Source organism: Ovis aries, chromosome 21 (genome assembly GCF_016772045.2).
Source record: "Ovis aries strain OAR_USU_Benz2616 breed Rambouillet chromosome 21, ARS-UI_Ramb_v3.0, whole genome shotgun sequence".
Classification (NCBI taxonomy): domain Eukaryota; kingdom Metazoa; phylum Chordata; class Mammalia; order Artiodactyla; family Bovidae; genus Ovis; species Ovis aries.
The window spans coordinates 5,267,318-5,288,696 of NC_056074.1; the positions used below are offsets into that span (position 1 = coordinate 5,267,318).

Below are 21,379 nucleotides of genomic sequence, written 5' to 3' on the forward strand. Positions count from 1 at the left end.
TCCAGTGTAGAGCAGAAATCCTTGTGTATATTCAAACTTATTTCTGTGGTTATAGTAAACAATGAATAGTCAAATTGGTTCAGACAGTAAAGTGTCTGCCTTCAATTCAGGAGACCCGGGTTCAATCTCCGGGCTGGGACGATCTCCTGGAGAAGGAAATGGCAACCCACTCCAGTATTCTTGCCTGGGAAATCCCATGGACAGAGGAGCCTGGTAGGCTACAGTCTGTGGGGTTGCATAGAGTTGAACACAACTGAGTGACTTCACTTTCACTTTCTTTAGTGAACAATTGATTCTTTTTTTACAAATTACTGTTATAGTGGGAACATTCACCAGTTCAAAATATGAACTAGCAATGACATAGTTATTTTTTTTCTTTTTGTCTTGAAAGGAATAGTTTTGTTAATTTAAGTTGTAAGTAAACACTGACAAGTTAACAGTTTCAGAATGTCAAAGTTAAAGAAAACATTAATTATATTAAGTTTAAATTATTCATAAACAACTTTATTTGGCTTTAGAAAAGCATATATGTCACTTCAAAGGCAGAAGGCATAGAGAACATTAATGAAGAGACAAAGTGTGTGTTAGTGTGGGTTGTAAGTAGGGGAAAATGGAGAGAGAGAGAGACAGATTGAAATTATATATATGCTTTTGTACCAATCAGCTGACAAAAGTTACTCTGGAGTCATCCTAATATTTATCCTGAGGTTAATAAACAAACAAAAAATAGTTGCAAGTGGCTCTCTTATCTAATTTCATCCTTTTTATTATAGCAAGAATACAACCTGTCTGTGGTCACCATTTCCTGGTTTGTACTGTGTTTCTGCTTAGTCATTGAGTCATGTCCAACTCTTCGCAACCCCATGGACTGTAGCCCATCAGGCTCCACTGTCCATGGGCATTCCCAGGCAAGAGTACTGGGACTGGTGGACATTCCTTTCTCCAGGGGATCTTCCCAACCCAGGCCTCCAACCCACATTTCCTATTTCTCCTAAATTGTAGGCAGATTCTTTACCCACTGAGCCATTGAGGAAGTCTAGGTGCAATAATGGTAAAGAACCCACCTGGCAATCCAGGTCACTTAAGAGGCATGGGTTCAATCCATGGTAGCAAACATCCCCTGGAGGTGGGCACAGCAACCTACTCCAGTATTCTTGCCTTGAGAATCACATGAACAGAGCCTGGTGGGCTACAGTCCATACAGTCACAAAGAGTTGGACACGACTGAGCGACGAAGCATGTAGGTTTGTGTTGGGGTTTAGCAAATATGGAAATTAGACAAAGTTCAAGACAGGACTGTGCCAAAGGCTTTGTTTTCCCTGATCAAGGCAGAAGAAAGACTTTATCTTACCATTTCTATTTCTATCTTTAATTTTCAGAAACATGGATTCAGACACACTAGAAGCCTTCCAGAATGAACTCACCTGCTCCATCTGCATGAACTGCTTCCTGGACCCCGTCACCATAGACTGTGGGCACAGCTTCTGCCGTCCCTGTCTGAGCCTTTGCTGGGAGGAAGACTGGATTCCAAAGAGCTGCCCTGAGTGCAGGGGAATATCAGCAAAGACCCAGTTCACAACCAATATTGTCCTCAAGAGGCTGGCTTCCCTTGCCAGACAAGCCAGAGCTGACCACGACCACAGCTCTGAGGAGCAGATCTGTGTGACACACCAGGAAGCCAAAGGCCTCTTCTGTGAGGCTGACCAGACCCTGCTCTGTGGGCCCTGCTCTGAACGCCCCGAGCACACAGCTCACAGCCACAGGCCAATACACAGGGCTGCTGAGGAGTCCCGGGTAGGTGATGCCTCTCGAGCAGTTTGGGATCTAGAGGCTCCTAAGTCAGAGAGGAGGATGAGGATGTGATGATGGTGATGGGGGCGGAGATAGTGGAGGTGGGAGTTCTGAATGTGGATCCTCACATATAATGTGTCCTTTCAGTGTTGTTGCCCAATTGTCCACACGTGTGGAAATGCAGCATCCTGGGGCGGGTGGCAGCACCAGGGACAGAGGCTTCTGATGGGAGCTTGAGGCTTTCCTAATCAAGCTATATAAGTATGTGAGTCTCAGTTTCTTAGGGATTGGATTTCATGATCTGTAACATTTCCCCAGTTCTGTAGCATGCACCTTTGTCACTATCATCTTGGTGTTAGATTCAGATTAATGTGGGAAAATATGACCACAGTATTCTAGCTCAAGTTTTCTGTGTAACCAACAAGCGCCTTTGTTCAGGAATAAGGGGATGAAATTTACAGTGTCATCTTCTGTGTCTAAATCCCCTGGGTATTTTGTAGGAGAAACTTCTAAAGAGAATGGGCTCTTTATGGAAAATCAGAGAAGAAATGCAAACTATTCTGCACCAGGAAGCTAAAAAACCTAGGTCATTTAAGGTAAGAATAAAAACGCTCCTATTTATTTCTATAGATAATGATATAATTCCAGCTTTTAGGTCTATTTACATTCCCATTAAAGAATATTGATCTCTTCCCTTGAAAAAGCATGGTTTCAAATGACCTATCAGTAATCACAATTGGAACAGGACAATACATGCTAGCTAGTTCAAGGAATACTAGTACACGGGAAAACCTTGGCATGAAAAGTGTTCCTAGGCCAAATTTTGAGGATTTGAATAAAACTCAGAAATGAAGTATAAGACAACACTGCACTGTTACTCTGAGTAGAGGAGAGGAGTATAGAAGTACCTAGATGGAAAAGAGAGCAACTTTTAAAACTATACAAAATGGAGTTTACCCCATTAAATATATTTAGAAAAATAAGGGCAAGGAACAAGAGAAAAACATGATCCAAATTAAAGAGGAAATAATTGACAGAGTAAGAACCCTGAAGAATCCTTCTAAGGGGAGAGCTTGGAACCCCTCAGATGGCTTGATTCAAACAGGGCCAGAGACTAGGAACTCAGAGAAACCATGGACAGGAAGATACTTGAGGCCAACAGTTTGTCAAGAACATTCTTGATGACATCAAGGAAATAATATTTGAAATTTTCTTTTGAATGTGAGCATAAGCAATACTTTGAGTCCACTATCCCCACAGGACTATGTGGCCTTAAGGAAGGAGATGATTACAGCTGAATATCGGAGGATGCCTCTGTCGCTCCTGGAAGAGGAGCAACTGCATCTGGAGGCCCTGGAGCGAGAGGCCAAGGAGATTTGTGAACAACTTGAGGACAGTGTGTTCAGAATGACTCAGTACAGAGCAAGTCTGAAAGAAATGTACAGAGAGCTGACTGGGATGTGCTGCAAGCCGGACGGGGAGCTGCTCCAGGTGAGAAAGGAGGGCCCATCCTCAGAGAGAGAAACACTCTTTTAGACGAGTTGCTGTGACACTGGAATGTTCCCTGCTTAAACTTACTCTCAGCGGAGGGATGGTGCTCCTTGACGCCCTTTATTGTATTAGTCCAGTCCCCTAGTTCAACATATTCTGGTAATTTTTGGAAGATTTTTGTCCATGTCTTAGCTAAGGACTGTCAGTGTGATCAGGAGTGCTATCCAGACAGATGATCTAAAATCAGCAAAATTCTGTGACCAGCGGAAAGTTAACTTTCTGGGGGTAAATCTCAGTATGTGTTCCCCTAAACCTTTGTCACTCCCCGTTATCCCAAATTTTCCACAGACACTGAGGCTTCACCTGTTCTCTAGGCAAGGTTGTTACAACCAGTCATCAGTTTCACTCTGTAGTTAAATACGGTGCCCTGTTTTTGCTGTTGCTTTGTTAAATGGTGAGCTCTGCCCTTGAGAACAGCACTGGCAGAGGGTGACACTGGAATCCTAGATGCTGCTGTATCATTACGCAGACCCTTCTGACCTCCTTCCTTCCATAATATGCCCTGAGGAAGCCCCCCATGTTTTAGCTTAGGCTGTGTTATTAGGATGCCTGCTGAGTATTCCTTAGAAGATAATTTAAAAAACAATATCTTATTGAACAAAGAATAGAGAAGAAGATGCAAAACGACAGAAGTCTCATGATTAACATGATCTTTGTTTTTCTTTGCAGGTCTTGGCAAATGTATTGGAAATGTGAGTATACACTGAATTTTCATTTCTGGAAAAGTTGTTACCTTTTTGATGAAGTAGATGCACGGTACCATGGGAGATTGTTTTCAAGTCCTCCTCAATATTTAAATTCTGGGATACAGGATTCTTTATACAAAATGCCTAAGTATTTGCAGTTAACTTAAAAGCATATTGCCATACACTTTGTCATCTCTAGATGACTTATAACAACTAACACATACAATGTAAATTAAATGCATTGTAAATAGTTTCCTGCTATGTGGCATTTTCAAGTTTTACTTTCTGGAATTTTTTCCTGAATATTTTCCATTCAGAACCAGGACTAAGGATGGGGGAATGGATAGGCTGGGAATCCGAGGTTGACATATATACACAGCTGCGTTTAAAATATATTTAAAATCGGTTCAAGAAGTACCTCCCATGAAATAAATAAATGTATAAATAAACAAGTACATAAATAACTGAGAATTTATAAATCGAATCCATGTGTAAATCCATAGTTGCAGCACCCTCATATACAGATGACCAATATTGTCTTTTCGGCTGTTTTCTATTTTATTTCAAAAGAATTTCAGTCCTTGGCCTCAGAAGTTTCCTTTTCATTTGGCTGAAATACAATATACCTGAAAACATTCTGACATTCTGGGCTTTATTTTACCCACTCACCCCATCCTTTCCAACCTCATCACATTGAACTTAGTGAAGGGATTTTCTAAGATATCACAGAGGAAGCACCTATGCTAAAGAGTTGGAAAGTGGGAAAGCCAAAGAGGCAAATTCCCAAAGAATGAGAAAAGAACTGTCCTTTTGTTTTGAGGAGTAGCAGTGACTCAGCTTGTTCCATCATTGCAAGGTCCCTTATAGGCAGAACCTCAGAGGGTGTGACTTTCTGCTCCCCACTGAGAATGTAGACTTTTTGGACCAAAATAACCAGGTTGGAATTGGAGTCCCTTGCTTCGCTGACAAGAGCAAACAGGTCTGGCTCTCTTCCTTGTAGACACTGAATGTATCCTTGATGACTACTTACTGACTGAAGTCTCAAAGGCTTAGCCTAAATTTTCTGTCTGTAAAATGCCCAGTATCTTTGCATTAGCTGATATGGAATAGAGGAAGGGAATGAGGTTCAATGAGTTGAAAACTAGAATAATATCTGATGGGGAAGTTGAAATTTGATATAATTTATATTTAGGAAAAAAATCTGGTAATTTCTTTATATTCCAAACTGTGTAGAATATATTGTATATGCAATTAACCAAAAACAATTCTAACAAAATTTCCTGGGTTAAAAACTGCTTTTTTTGTAATGGTCATGTGATTAGCCTTTGGCCTTGACTTGTATCTATGTCATTTGTTGCAGGACTGACTTGGCAGAGATGCAGAAGCCTCAGCCAGTGAACCCAGAGCTCACTTGCTGGCCTGTCACTGGAATCCTAGACACACTGAACAACTTCAGAGGTGAGGGTCAGCCCTATGGTGATCAGGACTGCACTTCATTAGAGCTTCCTGGGAAGGAGCCTCCTTTTAATGTTATTTTATTTTTATCTGAAATGATATTATATGACTCTCCCAAGTTGTTGCATCTTTTCTGCCTGTATATTTGGATTGCAAAGATCAAGACTGCACTTTCCAACCTATAGTTTAATGAAAATGCAAAGTCACTTACATATTTTTAGTTACATCTGACATAGACCAAAAGAGAGCAATCACGTTGCTCATATGGTTATAAAGAAATAGAATATTCAGTTTTCAGAGTGATCATCAAGAGACTGAGATTAAATCAAGACTTCATACAGTTCATGATATATCTGTCTTCTTTTTTGATATGATTTAAGGTGTTTCTATATGCCATATATAGTAGTAACTTTTCCTTTTTGTAGAAGAACAATCTGAACTCACTTTGCTGTCTTTGTTTTGGGTTTCCTTGGAGGAGGGAAAATGAAAACAAAATCTCAGTGGGTAGGGAACCTCTGCCTTCTGCCTCTCAGAGACATGGAAATCCCACTTGCTAACCTGATTTCTGCTCTTTCTGCAGTGGATAACATTCTGAGTCAGACAATGACCATTCACCACATGAGCCTTTCTGAGGATGGTGATGATGCAAGTTTGATGTTCAGAGATGAGCACCACGGAGCATCCAGACAGCCTCAGATTGTGGAGAGTGTCATGTCCTGGGGAGCTCGGGCCTTCACCTCCGGGAGGCATTACTGGGAGCTGGACGTGACATACTCCTCCAGCTGGATTCTGGGCATCTGCAAAGATATCTTGATAACTGATACTAATATCAGTATTTATTCTGAAGAAGCATGTGTTCTATTTTCCAAGAAGGTGAACAATCATTATAGCCTCTTCACCAATGCCCCACCCTACATTCAGTATGTGAAAAGGCCTCTGGGTAGGATTGGGATGTTTCTGGATTATGACAATGGAATTGTGAGCTTCTACGATGTTTGCAGAGGATCCCTCATATACAGTTTCCTTCCTTCCCCCTTTTCCTTCCCTCTGAAGCCTTTCCTTTGTCTTAGGTCTCCATGATTTGTCAAATTCTGTGACCATTATTTTTACCTCCTCTGAGGTAATTATTCTGCAAAAACTCATGTGAGGCCACAGGATAATAATCCCTGACTATCTCTGAGCACACTGTAATTTAATGAAGCATAGTGACTGTATGTTATATGTATAAAATGGCATGACCATGTTGAATGTATAAATTTGTTAATTAAATTTTTTTCTAATAAAAATTTATTATGGAATATTTCATAAAATATAATCAATTGCTTTTCTTTTTTAAATAATAGTTCTATTAACATAAAAGTTACATACCATAACAATTACGCCATTTAAAGTACATAATTCAGTGTTTTTTTAGTAATATTCAAAAATTTGTGAAACAAGAACTAATTTCAGAACATAGCCATCACTCCAAAAACAAATCAATGCACATATTTACTCCCCATATCCCTTCCCCCATCTTGTTAGCCCCTTAATCCAGTTTTATTTTTCATGATTTTTTCTATTATATAGCTTCAATTAAACGGGTTCACACAATTTATGACTTTTTATATCTGGTTACTTTCACTTAATGCTTTCAAGGTTCATCTATATTGTAAGTAATGTGCTTTACTTGCATAAATGAACCAGACTGGGGTGCAGGAATGAAGTGGTATACTTATTTATATCAGGTTAGTAAACAAAAGGAATGGTGCTTAGTGTATAGTTCAAATCATGGTGGAACTTGTGATATCCACTCAGTGGGGGCTTCTTGGGCTTTCCAAGGAATTATATAAATCTTTTGACCTAGCAACATTACCTCTAGCATTCTTTCCAATAGAAATTATTACAAACAAGGATACATGGACCAAAGACTGTATTACATAGCATTTTCAATAACTAAATCAGTAAATAGAAAATCAATCAGAATTTCTGAAATATGGGATATCATTGAACAAAATATCTTACATATTAAACTATGTAAGTGACAATAGTTTGCACTTAGTCTCCGATCTCTTGTATATTTTTTAACTAGTTAATATTCTAAAGCAGTTGACTCCATATGACAGCAAAAAATACTGAAAAACAATTCACCATACTGAATGTTATAAGGTTAAAAATAGAAATCCACTGAAATCAGTCAAGTTCACAAACAGTAATCTTAGTGGACAAAATTTTAATTTCTTTCTCTTGCATCCAGAAATGTGTATGATCAGATTTGATCAATTTATTGAGTTCCAGACTATCTACCTAGTACACTTACTCCGTGCGGTCTTCATAATAAACTTATAATAGAACAATGAGGTATTTTTATATTTGGTAAATTCTTTGGCAGGGCTACATGACAGCGGGGAAGTGAAGGCAGCAGCCAGGTTGAAACATGCCCACAGGGTCACCCGGTCTATGATTATTCACACAAGCACTAAAGTAATCCAAGGGCTATCATGAAGGGAGTTTGCAGACATAAGTCTCTCATCCTGATTCTAAACTAGAGAGCTTACACTGAGCAGCCAACTTTTTTAAAGTATATTTTTAATCGGAGCGTGTATATATATACATATCCCCTCTCCCTTAAGCCTCATTCCCACCTGCCCCACAGCAGGGGCAGACTTTTCATTGAACATGCACTTACAGGCCTAATGTCATCCACTTCTGAGAACTCTGGGATAACACAGTCACCAAACTCTTGCACTGAGGAGATCCAGAGTACCCGTGTGTTCCAAAGAGGAAACTGTATACTTGTGTCTGGTGCCCTGATTTTTGTGACTGCTGCAATTTGTAAATACAGAAAAACAGAGAAATAATATAAAGTCATCTTTATGTCAGCATTCCTAAAAACACTTTATGACTAATTTGAAACACAAAATATTGTAGAAATTAACCTATACTGCCACACTTCACTTACCAAAGAAGGGTGCTAGGGAAATTGGTTAAGAATAGAAAAATAATGACCTGGGGATGCTTATAACAATTGTGGGCCCCCCTAAGACAGTGGTTGTGCTTTTGCAATTCAAGATCATTTTCATTTTTTAAAAACTTTTAATTTTGCATTGGAGTATAGCTGATTAACAAACAATGTTGTGATACTCTCCAGTGAACAGCAAAAGGACTCAGCCATACATATACATGTATCCATTGTCCCACAAACCCTCTTCCCATCCAGGCTGCCACATATCATTGAGCAAGGTTCCATGTACTATATAGTAGGTCCTTGTTGGTTATCCATTTTAAATAGAGCAGTGTATACCTGTCCATCCCAAACTCCCAGACTATCCCTCTTCCTCCCATTCTTCCCCCAACATCCATAAGTTCATTCTCTAAGTCTATGAATCATCAAGATCATTTTTAAATGCACATTCATAAACATTTAGGAGCATCAACAGCTTGCCTGCATGCATGCTCAGTCATTTCAGTTGTGTCTGACCCTATGGGCTGTAGCCCTCCAGACTCCTCAGTCCATGGAATTTTCCTGGCAAGTATACTGGAGTGAGTTGCCATTTCCTTCTCCAGTGGATCTTTCTAACCCAGGGGCCAAATCCATGTCTCCTGTGTGCCCTGCATTGCAGGTGGATTCTCTACCACTGAGCCACCTCAGAAGCCATCAGCTCCTTAAAATACATATAAATAGTACAGATGTCTTGAAAGAGGTAAAAGCACGGTCCTGATTCCCACTCTTCTCAAAAATTCTGCCCTCTCCAGCTGACTGTCAAATGGGAAATATATCAGGACAGAAAGGTGAGGATATGTGTTATTTCTTCAAAATATGTCTTTGTCCTAATTTTCCAACTGTGGTCACTAATGTTTCTGTTTTATACCAGAGCAACCTTTTAATGTCATTGGCCTGAAGGTGTGTCTGAGCTGGGGCCTTCCTCTACTGTCCTGCATGAGCTGGGTGGGGAGCACCAGGCAGAAACCCCTGTGCTGTTGTTGCTGGGGGGCACTGGAGTGCTCGATCTGGAGTGTGAGGGTGAGGAGCAAGAGATGTTTCCATTCTGCAGTGGTGAACACAGGAGTTCTTACATTACAGTGTTCCTTTAAAATGCAAAAATGAATGAATTGGTAAAATAAAGCTCCTCCTCCATGACAGAACATATTTGAATGAACCTCAAGAAACAGATTTCCAAGTTTTCCAAGACATTAGCTAAACTCTCTAAGTGATGAAATAATCTTTCCAACTTTTTTGGTAAGTTAAAAATGAAAATGATTAATATTCAGAAAGTCGAATATCATTATATTTCAGGGTGGGTTTGTAGTACAGTCAGTGATTCTTGATGAGCAGATGTTTGCAGAGACATGTATGTAGACAAGCCAAGGTGTTAAAGCAATCTTATCTTGTTTCAGAGAATCTCATCATCTGTATTAACCCCACTTGAAGACTGATGAAATTCAATCATTTGGAACAAATGGGTCGGGTTTAGAGATTCATTATAAGGAGACTCCAGGAGCCAAAGTTTTCTTCAGTACTGAGAGGCAGTGTTTGGAGCTCACCTGGATCTTGAGACTTTAGTAAGCTATCATGACCACATTGGAACTCTTGATCCCTAAGCCAACTTTACATTACTCTCCAGGATGAACGGTTTCTACATCTGCTTAGGTGCATACACAGTTCATCACAAAGCAGCTCCTGGGACTCTCTTGAGGAAGGAGGGGAAAAAAACACAAAATTTATTGATTTTAACAGAAAGCTGAGGTTGTTTCATTGAAGTAACTGTGTGTGTCAACTTAGTACAATTATTGTATTTCTATATTGTCTAAATGGCATACACGTTGGAATTAATGGTGACTAATTTTAGTTCTCTAATTTCATTCATCTTAGTTATTCCTATGCATTACAAGGACTCAGAAAGTGGTATAGATCCTAAAAATAATTTTTAGAGCTATTTATCTCCATGTGTAGTATCTACAATGGTCTACTTTAAAAATGGAGTATGCCTGTATACACAGGAGAGATAATATTGTCCACTATTGTATTCTATTGAACTATGTAAGGAATGCAATAGTTTGAGAAAAAAATATTATTTTAAAGTGAAATAAATCATTTCTCTTCAGAAACGTAAGTTTTTATGGCTGAAATTTTAAAGAAACTAGGATGTAATTTAGCCGGCAGAAAAGTGACACTTGAGATGTCTGAGGAATTTCTGTACTTAACTAGTACAGACACAAGGATCCAATATTTTAGCAAAGTCAATTTTAAGAGTATGATTTATTTTTTGGTGCTGATTATCACCATTACATGCAAACTGCATCTTACCACAAGATGAAAGGGGCGTCTGATAGTAATTTTAAAGACTTGGAAGATGTAACCCTATGGTTTCATTTTTGGTTTGATTAATGAGTATGATACTGATTAAACAGGAAGGGAAAGGCAGCCAATCAGTATATGTTACAATTCATGAAGGGCTTCCCTGGTGGCTCAGAGGTTAAGGATCCGCCTGTGCTGGGGTCCAGCCCCTGTTGATCCAGGGTAATTTGAAGTGAGGACAGAGTCAGAGTCCTAGGAAAGAACTTATTTAATTACAGATAAAAAGAGATTAGAAAAGAATAGTGTAGTAGGAAAATTTAGTGGAGAAAAAGAGGCTGAATAACTTGGTTTACATGGAAAACCAATAAAACTCCAAGACAAGGAATTTGCACCATCTATGTAGGCCACCAGTGCCTACTTCAATAGCGTAGGGTGCCCCGCTTTGGCTCCCTCTAGCATGGGTCTTAGAAGCCAGGGCAAGTAAGTAGACATGGCGAGCCTCCACACTCCAGATGGGAATTCAGCCAGAAAAGAAGAGAATGAGAAAAGACCACACGGGGGAAACCAGTCTTTCCAGGAACTGGTCTGTTTTCTTTATTTTTCAGGTTCGCTTATATACTTTTTGTTATACATAGGAATGAATACAGAGTCACGTGGGGTCAGCAGACCTGACCTTTATCAAAATCAGGTGCTTCATATAAAAGGTCTTAGAGGTTTTATATCATCTTCTGGCCAGAGGGCCTACTAACATTGTATGACCCTTTCTTTCTGATAACGGTCAGTCAACCAGAAAACTTATTTTTTTCCAGGGGTGATTTTTTTCTTAAACCAGGCACCACCCTCCGAAGGTACCAGATAAAGTTGCATTCCTATAGGGTGAGGGTGTAGTGGGTTACAATTAAGAAAGGAATTTACTTAGCCTAAGGTTTAACATGATTAATCTTAAAGGTTAATACTTATTTCTCCTATATGCTAGTTATATATTCATTAACGTGTATAAGGGCAGGGGATTTAGCAGCAAACATTGGCCCAATAAATGAAAAACTCTTCACCAATATAATTCCTAGTCAACCCACTATACTAATAATTTCTAACTTTCCAAAAGAATCTGTCTTTGGAAAGTTTTAAAACATTTTGTGCCTCTCACAGTTGGGAGGCTGTGAACAATCACATGTGGCTGGACGAACCTGTTCAGGCAGGCTAGATAACCTTCAGAGGAGTTTGTAAGTTGAAACACCCTAGTCACTCCCAGGAATTTTTATTAACTGGAGCTGTAGGTTAACTCCTTCTCCGAGAGAGGTGGTGGGGGATAGCCCCCTGTAAAGTCAGAGATATAGGTGAGAGCATAAGGCAGTAAAGTAGGCAGACACTGGTTTTGGGGGGTAGCTGCTCGGGAACAGGGGGTTTCCTGAGGCTCGATCCCACCTTTGCGTATGCAGCACCTCCTTCCTCATGACCTTTGCCATTGTCGAAGTTCCTCACACTGGCTCCCGGCACGCCTACAACACAGGAGACCTGGGTTCAATCCCTGGTTTGGGTAGATTCCTTGGAGGAAGGTACAGCCATCCGCTGAAGTATTCTTGTCTGGAGAATCCTGGTGGGCTACAGTCCACAGGGACCCAAAGAGTCAGACACGATTGAAGCAACTGAGCAGGCATGCACCCACAATTAAATACAGTGAGTTTATGTCAATAGTTTCTGTTACATAGGATCCTATTTGACAAAATTTACTTTCATCTTCATTAACTCTGAATGTATTCAGAAAGTGTTTTGGAGAGAAAAAAAAGTGATAGTGGATGTGAATTTAGATTGAGATAAAACAAAGGACATCCAATCACAGCAATGCTGACAATCACAGGAAATAATAAAATACAAGCTTAGTCAAATATCTTGTGCTAAATCAATGACTGGCATGGAGTATTGTGATTGATTGTGTAGGGCAATCAAGACCCATGACAAGAGCTATAAATTACGTCTAACTGCTAAAGCTCATGCTACTTAGAGGAAAATAAGACCTCAACAAAATTGAAGTTCTCCTCTAGGTAGAGGAAAAGGGGGCAGGAAGTAGATACTGTTTGTTTGGTGGTCGAGAAAATTTCCTGCAGCTCTTGAGAGCTCTCTTTGTGTCTCAGTTTTCCATTTGTGTCAAAGCAAACTCCAATCTCTTCTGTTCCCAATAGAGTTCCTCAGTTGAGTCATCCCCCAAGTCTAATTTGCTTGTTTCTTTGTGTCTTGGGGAAAGAGGAATAAACTCCTGATGTTCTTCCCTCAGGAAAATGGACTCAGAAATCCCAGAAGCCTTCCAGAAGGAGCTCACCTGCCTCATCTGCCTGAATTTCCTTCTAGACCCAGTCACCATAGTCTGTGGGCACAGCTTCTGTAGGTCCTGTCTTTGTCTTTTCTGGGAACAAGCCGAAGTCCCTGCCAGTTGTCCAGTGTGCAGACAACGATCAGAACAGACAAACCTCAAAACCAGTGTTCTTCTGAAGATTCTGGTGTCCACTGTCAGAAGAGCCAATCTCAGGCAATTCCTGAAGTATGAGGAACATCTGTGTGGGACCCAGAAGCAGACAAAGATGATCTTCTGTGAAGCCGACAAGAGCTTGCTCTGTTTGGTTTGCTCTCAAGGTCAGGAGCACAAGACTCACAGACATTGTCCCGCTGAAGAGGCTGCTGAGGAATCCTGAGTGAGTGATGCCCCTGAGAGCACTTAGGAAGCTTGGGGATGGTACACCTAAGAGACTAAAAGGATATGATGATCATGATGCTGACTGAAACTTCTCTTTACTGAGTGCCAGGACAGATCTAGTTAGCAGTGATACAGTTGTGGAGAAAATGCCATAGCACACCTGCCTTTAAGGAACTTGTATCCACTGGCTCGCTTATGAAGTCAATTTGTTGTAAAGTCATGTCTGACTTTGTGACTTCATGGACTGCAGCCCACCAGGCTCTTCAGTCCATGGCATTTCCTAGGCAAGAATACTGGAGTGGGTTGCCATTTCCTTCTCCAGGGGATCTTCCTGACCCAGGGGTTGAACCCACATCTCCTGCATTGGCATTTGGATTCCTTACTGCTGAGAAACCAGGAAGCCCCCTGATTATTTGGATGACACATTATTATGCTCAACACTCTGTAAAGCCTTCATTTTGAGAAAAGTCTTTGACTCCAAAATCTACAAGCATAAAAAGTCTTTTTCATGGGGTCCTGGTTTCCTAACCCTGGACAAAGAAGGAAGATTCAGTACATGGGAATTAACAGGGGACAAACATCACTAGAACCAAACTCTGATACAAGATCCCACAGTATCTGAAAGTTAGCTATCTTCAAAAAAAAACCTTGTTCCTTTCCCTAAAATGATGATTCCCTGGGTGTGGTTCTGTCATGTGGAATCTCTTGAAATTGATCATTAGTGAGGAAGAAAAGGGAAATGTGGTGATTTGTTATGGCCTTGCTAATCTTCCTCCAGTTCCTGTATCTGACATTCCCTAGTACATGCCCTTGTTTGGGGTCTGAAACCTCAGTATTTTCTGGCACTAAAAGTCAATTATTTTACAGGAGAAGCTGGCAAACCAAATGAGATCTTTATGGGAAAAGATACACGATGTTGAAAGAAACCTCAAAAAATATGGTGAAGGAACTGACACTTGGGTGGTAAATAGGAGAATGCATTTCTCTTTGAAAAAGATCGAGGCAGACATGCTGGAAACTTGTCCCTTAATAGTTTGAGGTGAAATAATCATGTGCTAAAAAATTCAGAGAATGGGTGGAACACTATTTAGAATACTAGTTCATGTACCATTTCAACTTACATTTCCAAGCCTCCTGGGCTTTTTGGAATCTAATGGATCAGGAACTACAGCAGAAGATCCATGAGAAGAATGTGGCACAAGTGCCGAGATGGAGGCACAGGATGGGACGAGGACGACTCCGCACCAGGGATTCAGGATCTCAGGGGAAACTTCCCAGGTTTAAGACAGCTCTCATTCTGAAGGTCAAGGGGGCATTTAAAACTTCATGGGTTATTTCAGGCACAGATTTCTGTATAAGTCATACATTCTAGAAAGTAAGGGACATATTATTGAGAAACACAGGTGTTTTCAAACTGATTAGTACCTGAGCTCAGGTGGATACAAAGGAAATTGAACAGCAATTTAAGAGGTGTGAGTATCATAGTGAAGAGTAACAGCTCATTATCTAGAGCATAAGCAGAAAATGTGACATGTTAAAGAAAACCCTCAGGAGGGAAAGGAATAAAGAGACACAGATAAAGAGTGAGAGAGTGAATTCAATACTCGGAAGGAATATGAAGTGGAATGAGGATGAATGACCTTCTAAACATTGCGGGTAGGAGCCTGTGACCTTACAGAACCTGTTTGTAGAGAAAAGGAATGAAAGAAATGACTGGGAGGATGAGCATCTGTTTGAGGGCAGTAGATGAAAATCTGAAGATCGTTCCTTAGGATACCCACCCTGAGGATAAAATGGAGCATAGCTACTCAGAGAGAAGTCAGGCTATGGTGTTTGGGAGGTTTGAGATGAGACATTAGTTTACTTCCTAATGTTGAAATCAGGATCCTGCACATGATGCATGAATCACCCATCGATTTCAATTGCTTACATGGGTCTTTCAGATTTGATAGGAGGCATATGAAAGAAATGACCCATGAAAAGATCTTCTCCAGATGTTTCAGAAACATGTATGAAATGGATGGAAGTTATTTGAGAAAAGGGTGGGTTTGAATCTTGACCTAGTCAAAAACCATGAAAAATAAGTGAAGGAAAGAGGAATAAGTTTGATTTCTGAGAAGAAGGAAGACATGAGTTTAAGATGAGTGTAGCTTCTTGGGAGACAGAATGAGTCAGCGCAAACTAAATGCTGTTGAAACCCCTCTCCCACCAGTTTTACGTGAATGGATACGAAGACATGATTAGGAAAACCTATCAGATGGTAACTCCAATTATTCAGGAGGGAGAAAATTACTAAAACGGGTTTATTACAAAAGAAGGCCAAAAGATTTGTAAGCCAATCAGAAAAAAAAAACAAAAGGAACTGAGTGGAAAGAAGATGGGAGCTCGTATACACCCGTGGTGGATTCATTTCAATGTATGACAAAACCAACACAGTATTGTAAAGTAAAATAAAGTAAAAATAAAATTTAAAAAAAAGCAACAACAACAACAAAAAAAAGAAGATAGATCTGAAAGTAATATACAAAGAATTCAAGAAAATGTCCTATAAACCAAATGTGGAGCTGCTCCAGGTAAGGATCGAGGACTGAAAAATGTATTATCTGAAGCTTACACCTTTGATGCCCATTAGATGATACCAGGGGTCTATTTTTTCATCTCTTGCATCCTAAGGTGGGAGTCTCTCCTGGTGGGAAATATAATAGAGAAAGTGCAACTCATGTAAATCATGATTGAGCAACCTTGGCAGAATTGTGATGATGGCGACTCCTCAGGGAATATTCCCTTCTCAAAATCTCCTTTTGTAATTTTATTGTGTAAAAACCAGAAAGGAACAACTTTTGTACTGCCATTCAATGTTTTGATCTCCAGTTGGACAATGGGAGAAATTTTAGATATATTCATAAATTTTCACCTCCTGTTGGAATATTCCAGGTCTGAGTTGCCTTTAGTTTGGGGCATATTAAACTTTTAGGACAAGCCCTAGGAAACATCAGTTTACAGAGAGCTGAGAGTTGTCCAATCACTACCCTTGTGCTTTTTCTCTCTTCTCCCTTGAAATTTCTTAATTTATCAAGAATTTGGATTCTCTCAACAAGCTGTGCTAATTTCCTTTGGGGAGAAAAAAGCCAATAGGTGTCCTGACTGTTTTCTCATGGTGATGATAAGAACTTTTCTGAAGTTTTCCCCAACCCAAATACTGATTGGCTATTTATGAAGAAGGCTAGTCTTATGTTTCCTTATTTTATTTTTGACAGGAATTGGGAGACAAACTGAAATGGTAAGTCTGATCTTGCGATGCTGCTGATGGCACTGTGAGGGCTGTGTAAGAGATCAAGCTGCATTTAACAAAGGGAACACATAATGTGCCAGACAATACTGCATTGCTTGTGTGTATATGGATCTATGGGGCTTCCCAGGTGGCGCTAGTGGTAAAGAACTCTCCTGCCAATGCAGAAGACACAAGAGATGCAGGTTCGATTTCTGAGTTGGGAAGATCCCCTGGAGCAAGGCATGGCAACCCACTCCAGTATTCTTGCCTGGAGAATCCCATGGACAGAGAAACCTGGAGGGCTACAGTCCATAGGGTCACACAGAATTGGACGCAACTTAAAACGCACGTATCTGTGTCTGTTTTGTTGAATAGGATTTCCTGTTACACTTGAATTGAAGTAATTAATAGCATATTTTGCTCCTGTGGCTGAGGGAGGTATGTGTTGCCATGCCCAATGCAAACTTTTCCAAAAGTCCAGTTTTTACTAATTTAAATTCCAAGACCATAAACATGTTGAAGCTCAAGGACTAGTATTTCCAGGCTTTAGGTGAGAAAGATAAGTACCTCTGGGAAATGAAGCTGAAAACAGATCATGAGAAATATGAGAAAAAAATTTTCCTAAGGATAGCCTGATCCTATACCATGCTTGTGGAGAAAAGGATTTAGATGAAGAATGTTGAGCTGAAAGATGCTGTCTTATCGTAAAGGCTGTGTTTAAGAAGCCCTGGGCAGCAGAAGGATGAACCGCATCTTCCTCTTACAGGAGTGAGTCAGCACAGCTGCACGTGCCTCAGCCTCTGCTCCCAGAACTCCCTGCGCGCCCCATGGCCGGGCTGATGGACTCGCTCAGCCGCTTCCGGAGTATCACCCCACTGGTGTGTCTGCCCTGTAGGGTCCCTCAGTGTTGGTTGCTGTAGACAGTCTTTCCCTTTTCATCTCTCAGCTTGTGCAGAGCAGCCTGCAAATAGGCACATACAGACATGTGCAGTCACAGAGTCACTAAAATCCTCTACAGAATACACACAGGCTGGTGCAGGGACTGATGCAATTCATGCCTCATCAATTGCTTATAAATTTGAATAATCTGCATAATGAAGAAAAGGACATACTCCAAAATGGATCCTGGATCCCTAGAAATATCATCACCTACCATGTCAGTTGTTCACTGAAACCTGGTTATTAATCGAGGATATTCCAGTTTGAGTTTAAGTGCATTTACATAGAGAAAGTTTCTTAGCAATCGAATGTATGATATGTTTTCACATTGATATAACCTGAAAAAACATATAAGCCTCAAAAAAAAGTATGGAAACCACAAGGAAGCAAATGGTTGGTGGATGGGCCCCACAGAGCTCCATGATAAGTCTTGGCAGGAAGTGAAAGACTAGACCTTAGGCTGGAACCGCAGATCAAAAGCAGAAAAAAGCCTATAAGGAAATCACTTTTAAGAAGCCATCCTTAGGTTTTGTTTCCTCAATGTCCATTTGCTAATTAAACTGAAATGGAAGAATGATCACCAATTCTCTATTCTACTACGTATTTTTTTTTCCCCTTGAGCAGGAGTAATGGAGGTGGAGGTAAGATATATTGTCATGGTCTTGGAGATGATCAATGCTTATTGTCCAGTCTTTTAGATGAAATAAAAAGTACCCAGCCAGAAGCAGACATGACCTCCCTATTGTTTATAATCTCTGAGTTTTTAAGCAGTTTTTTCCATGGTAACTAATGATCTATTTCCTTGGCAGATTTCCTGGCAATGTTTGAATCCAATGTTTTCCAGTTAAAACTATGTTTCTAATAACCTTAAGACTTTTCACCCAGTGAGACCCTAGATAAACCCTCCTCTCTCATAGATCATTTTATTTTAACACTAATTTTGACTGGCGTATTCTCTCATCTCTCCACAGTCACTTTTTCTTTCAGTAATGAAGTAAGCAGTCAGCGCATCAGGCTGTTCGATGACGCAAGAAGTCTGAAGTATGAACACGACAGTCCCCATACGTCTTCGGGTGGTGGAACATGGGAGTATCTTGCTGCTTGGGGAGCCCAGAGCTCCGTCTCCGGCAAACAGTACTGGGAGATGCGCGTGGACAGCTCTTGGGACTGGGCTGTAGGCGTCTGTAAGGATTCCTGGGTAAGGAAGGACGCCGGCATACTGGACGAGTCCAACAGGGACAACTTTCTCCTTGTGTGTGTGAAGCAGGATGACCATTACCAACTCTGGACCACCGCCCCCACCACGCCTCTGTACAGAGAGAGACCTCTGGGCAGGGCTGGGGTGTTCCTTGATTGTGACCGTGGGAGTGTAAGTTTTGTGGATGCTGCCAAGCACTCCCTCCTTTGGAGTACGATGATGGCGTGTGCACTTTCCCTGTCAGGCCCTTCATCTGCACTGGCCACAGGTGAGGAGGCTGAGTCACGGCCCAGATGGGATGCTCAGGACTCCTCTGGCGGGGCCCTTGTCCGGTGCTGCAAAAGAATACTTCATTGTCTTTAGGCTCTTTCTACTCTAATGGACTCTCCTTTTTATATTATAAAGCAGGTGTTAACTGCCAACCTTTGTTGGTTTCTACTATCATCTTGACAGTGAAATCTTCCCTTATAGCTGTTTGTCTGGATTATATGAAATGGTTATTCACCTGCGCTGTGAGCTTGCTGGACTCAACAAAATATGACCATGTGCTTCCCATTTCCTGCCCCCCAGGGCTTAAACAGCATGGAGAGACTTGGTCTCTAATCAAATTCAGGTCAGCCCCCAACCTACTCCTCCTCCCTCGAACACTACTTGGTCCCACACATCTATTCACACTCTGGGCGAAAACTGATTCTCAGGGAAATCTCCACTGACCCTGGAGACTGGGATAAGCATTTCTTTCAGAGAATCCAGAATTAGCAGGTCCTTTTTTTCTACAATAATAAAAATAAAATGTTTCATGGGGGGCACTGGACAAATCTTGGCCTGAATAAAAAAATAAACAATTAACTAATAAATAAATAAAACTCCTTATTTGGAAAGGAGTTTTACAGTGAAAGTTAGGGACTAGAGTCTAAAAGCTTAAGTTTTCAAGATTTGAAAGTGGATGTCAAAACCGAATTAGATTACACACATTGAGCTTAAGTGTATTTGTATGTTGGAGGCTCTGTTAAGCATAGATATTATAAGTATGGGGGTGATTGTGTGCATTGCAATCATACTGGTAGTATGTTACTCTTTTTTATTATTTTAATTTAGAATTATCACCTGGGCATGAAGGATGGGATTGTATGGCAAGGAGCATGTCTGTTCCCATTTTCCAATCATACAATAGAGCATTTCTTTTAATTTAAATATTTTTGCCCCACACTGAATTACATATTCACCATTGTATTTCTAACACTAAAGATACTTTCTAAATATGTATTGGTAAGTTTTTCAGTGCTAGTTAGTTAACCTTACTCTCTAGCTCATGTTGAAATGTTGCTGAAACCAGTACCCAAGAAACCAAGCACCATACTCGGAGAGTTGGAGAACTCAGATTTATTACACCAGCAGGTGCAGAGTTAACACTCCAAGCTCTGAGCCCCAGACAAAGGGATTACAGAGTTTTTATAGACAGACTGTAGTGGGCAACACTAGCTGCTAATAGGCTGGTTTTAAAGAAGGGTTTCACGTGCGGGAACAATGGTCAACATGGGGAGGGGGATGTCTGACCTGGACAGCCATGATTAAGCAGGATTGCAGGGGCTGGGTGATTGCAAGGAGCAGGACAAGGGTGAGTGGGATAAACTCCAGTTCCTAGTATTGAAGTCCCCACTTTCTGAGACCATGTGACCTATGTGATCTAGACTTTGCAAGGGGCAAGCTCAGTTACAGAGGCAGAAGGAGAAGGAGGTCAGGTAAAATTTTAACTTTTCAACTTCAATAAATGCTACTACATTTTAGTAGCAAGAGTCTCCTATATTACCTGCTATTTGAAATAAAAAGAATCATGTCTTTGGTGCTAATTTTACAAATTTCATATTGAGCAGAGAAGCAAATTATATAATTTGCAGCATGGTTTTCCAAATACATTCAGCATTTCAACCACTTAGAATTCATTTAAGTACAGATATTTCCTCATAGTCATGAGAATGAAAGTGTGTTTTTATATTTACCGCAATACCAAAAGCACCTGCAAGAATCTAGAAGGTTAAAAAAAAAAAGTACTTAATTTTATTTTTTTCAATGGCTGTTTCAAGTTATTTTACTTGGAATACACAGAAAAAAATCCACAAGTGAGCAGTTGTGTTCTATGGTTATGTCTTTTAAAAATGTTTTATATTTACAATTTTCTTTCCTAATTAAAAGCATCAGCTGCAGATACAAGCTGCTAAAAACATGAGACATTACAAACCCATTAAAAGACAGCTTTCCAAACATGATTCAATGGACACGAGTTTGAGCAAACTCCAGAAGACAGTGAAGGATGGGGAAGCCTGGCGTGCTGCAGTCCACGGGGTCGAGTCCGACATCACAGGTGAACAAAACAATAATGCCAAACATATTGGGTTGGCCAAAAAATTCGTTCAGGCTTTTCCATAAGCTGTCGTGAAAAAACCCAAATGAACTTTTTGGCCAACCCAATCCTTATTTAGAAAACAAATAAAAAATAAAAACCTTTAAGGAAACAAAAACA

At 40.4% G+C, this 21,379-nt stretch overlaps 1 protein-coding gene and 1 pseudogene across 1 annotated transcript; both read left to right on the forward strand.

Annotated features, from left to right (window-relative positions):
* Positions 1 to 1,383: 1,383 nt before the first annotated feature.
* LOC101121215 (tripartite motif-containing protein 64-like) lies at positions 1,384 to 6,563 on the forward strand. The gene is made up of 6 exons (XM_004019387.4): positions 1,384 to 1,794; positions 2,292 to 2,387; positions 3,052 to 3,295; positions 4,089 to 4,098; positions 5,389 to 5,486; positions 6,064 to 6,563. Exons 1-6 carry the CDS (start codon positions 1,384 to 1,386, stop codon positions 6,561 to 6,563), a joined length of 1,359 nt encoding a protein of 452 aa, XP_004019436.2.
* A 6,474-nt stretch (positions 6,564 to 13,037) lies between these two features.
* LOC114110158 (tripartite motif-containing protein 43B-like) lies at positions 13,038 to 20,268 on the forward strand (annotated as a pseudogene).
* Positions 20,269 to 21,379: the final 1,111 nt, after the last annotated feature.

Bases quoted from the DNA above. Each gene is read 5' to 3' on its own strand.
- LOC101121215 (XM_004019387.4), top strand. From the start codon at position 1,384: ATGGATTCAGACACACTAGAAGCCTTCCAGAATGAACTCACCTGCTCC. The intron at 2,388-3,051 runs GTAAGAATAAAA...CTATCCCCACAG, and splicing joins AAAAACCTAGGTCATTTAAG to GACTATGTGGCCTTAAGGAA. The intron at 5,487-6,063 runs GTGAGGGTCAGC...CTCTTTCTGCAG, and splicing joins CACACTGAACAACTTCAGAG to TGGATAACATTCTGAGTCAG.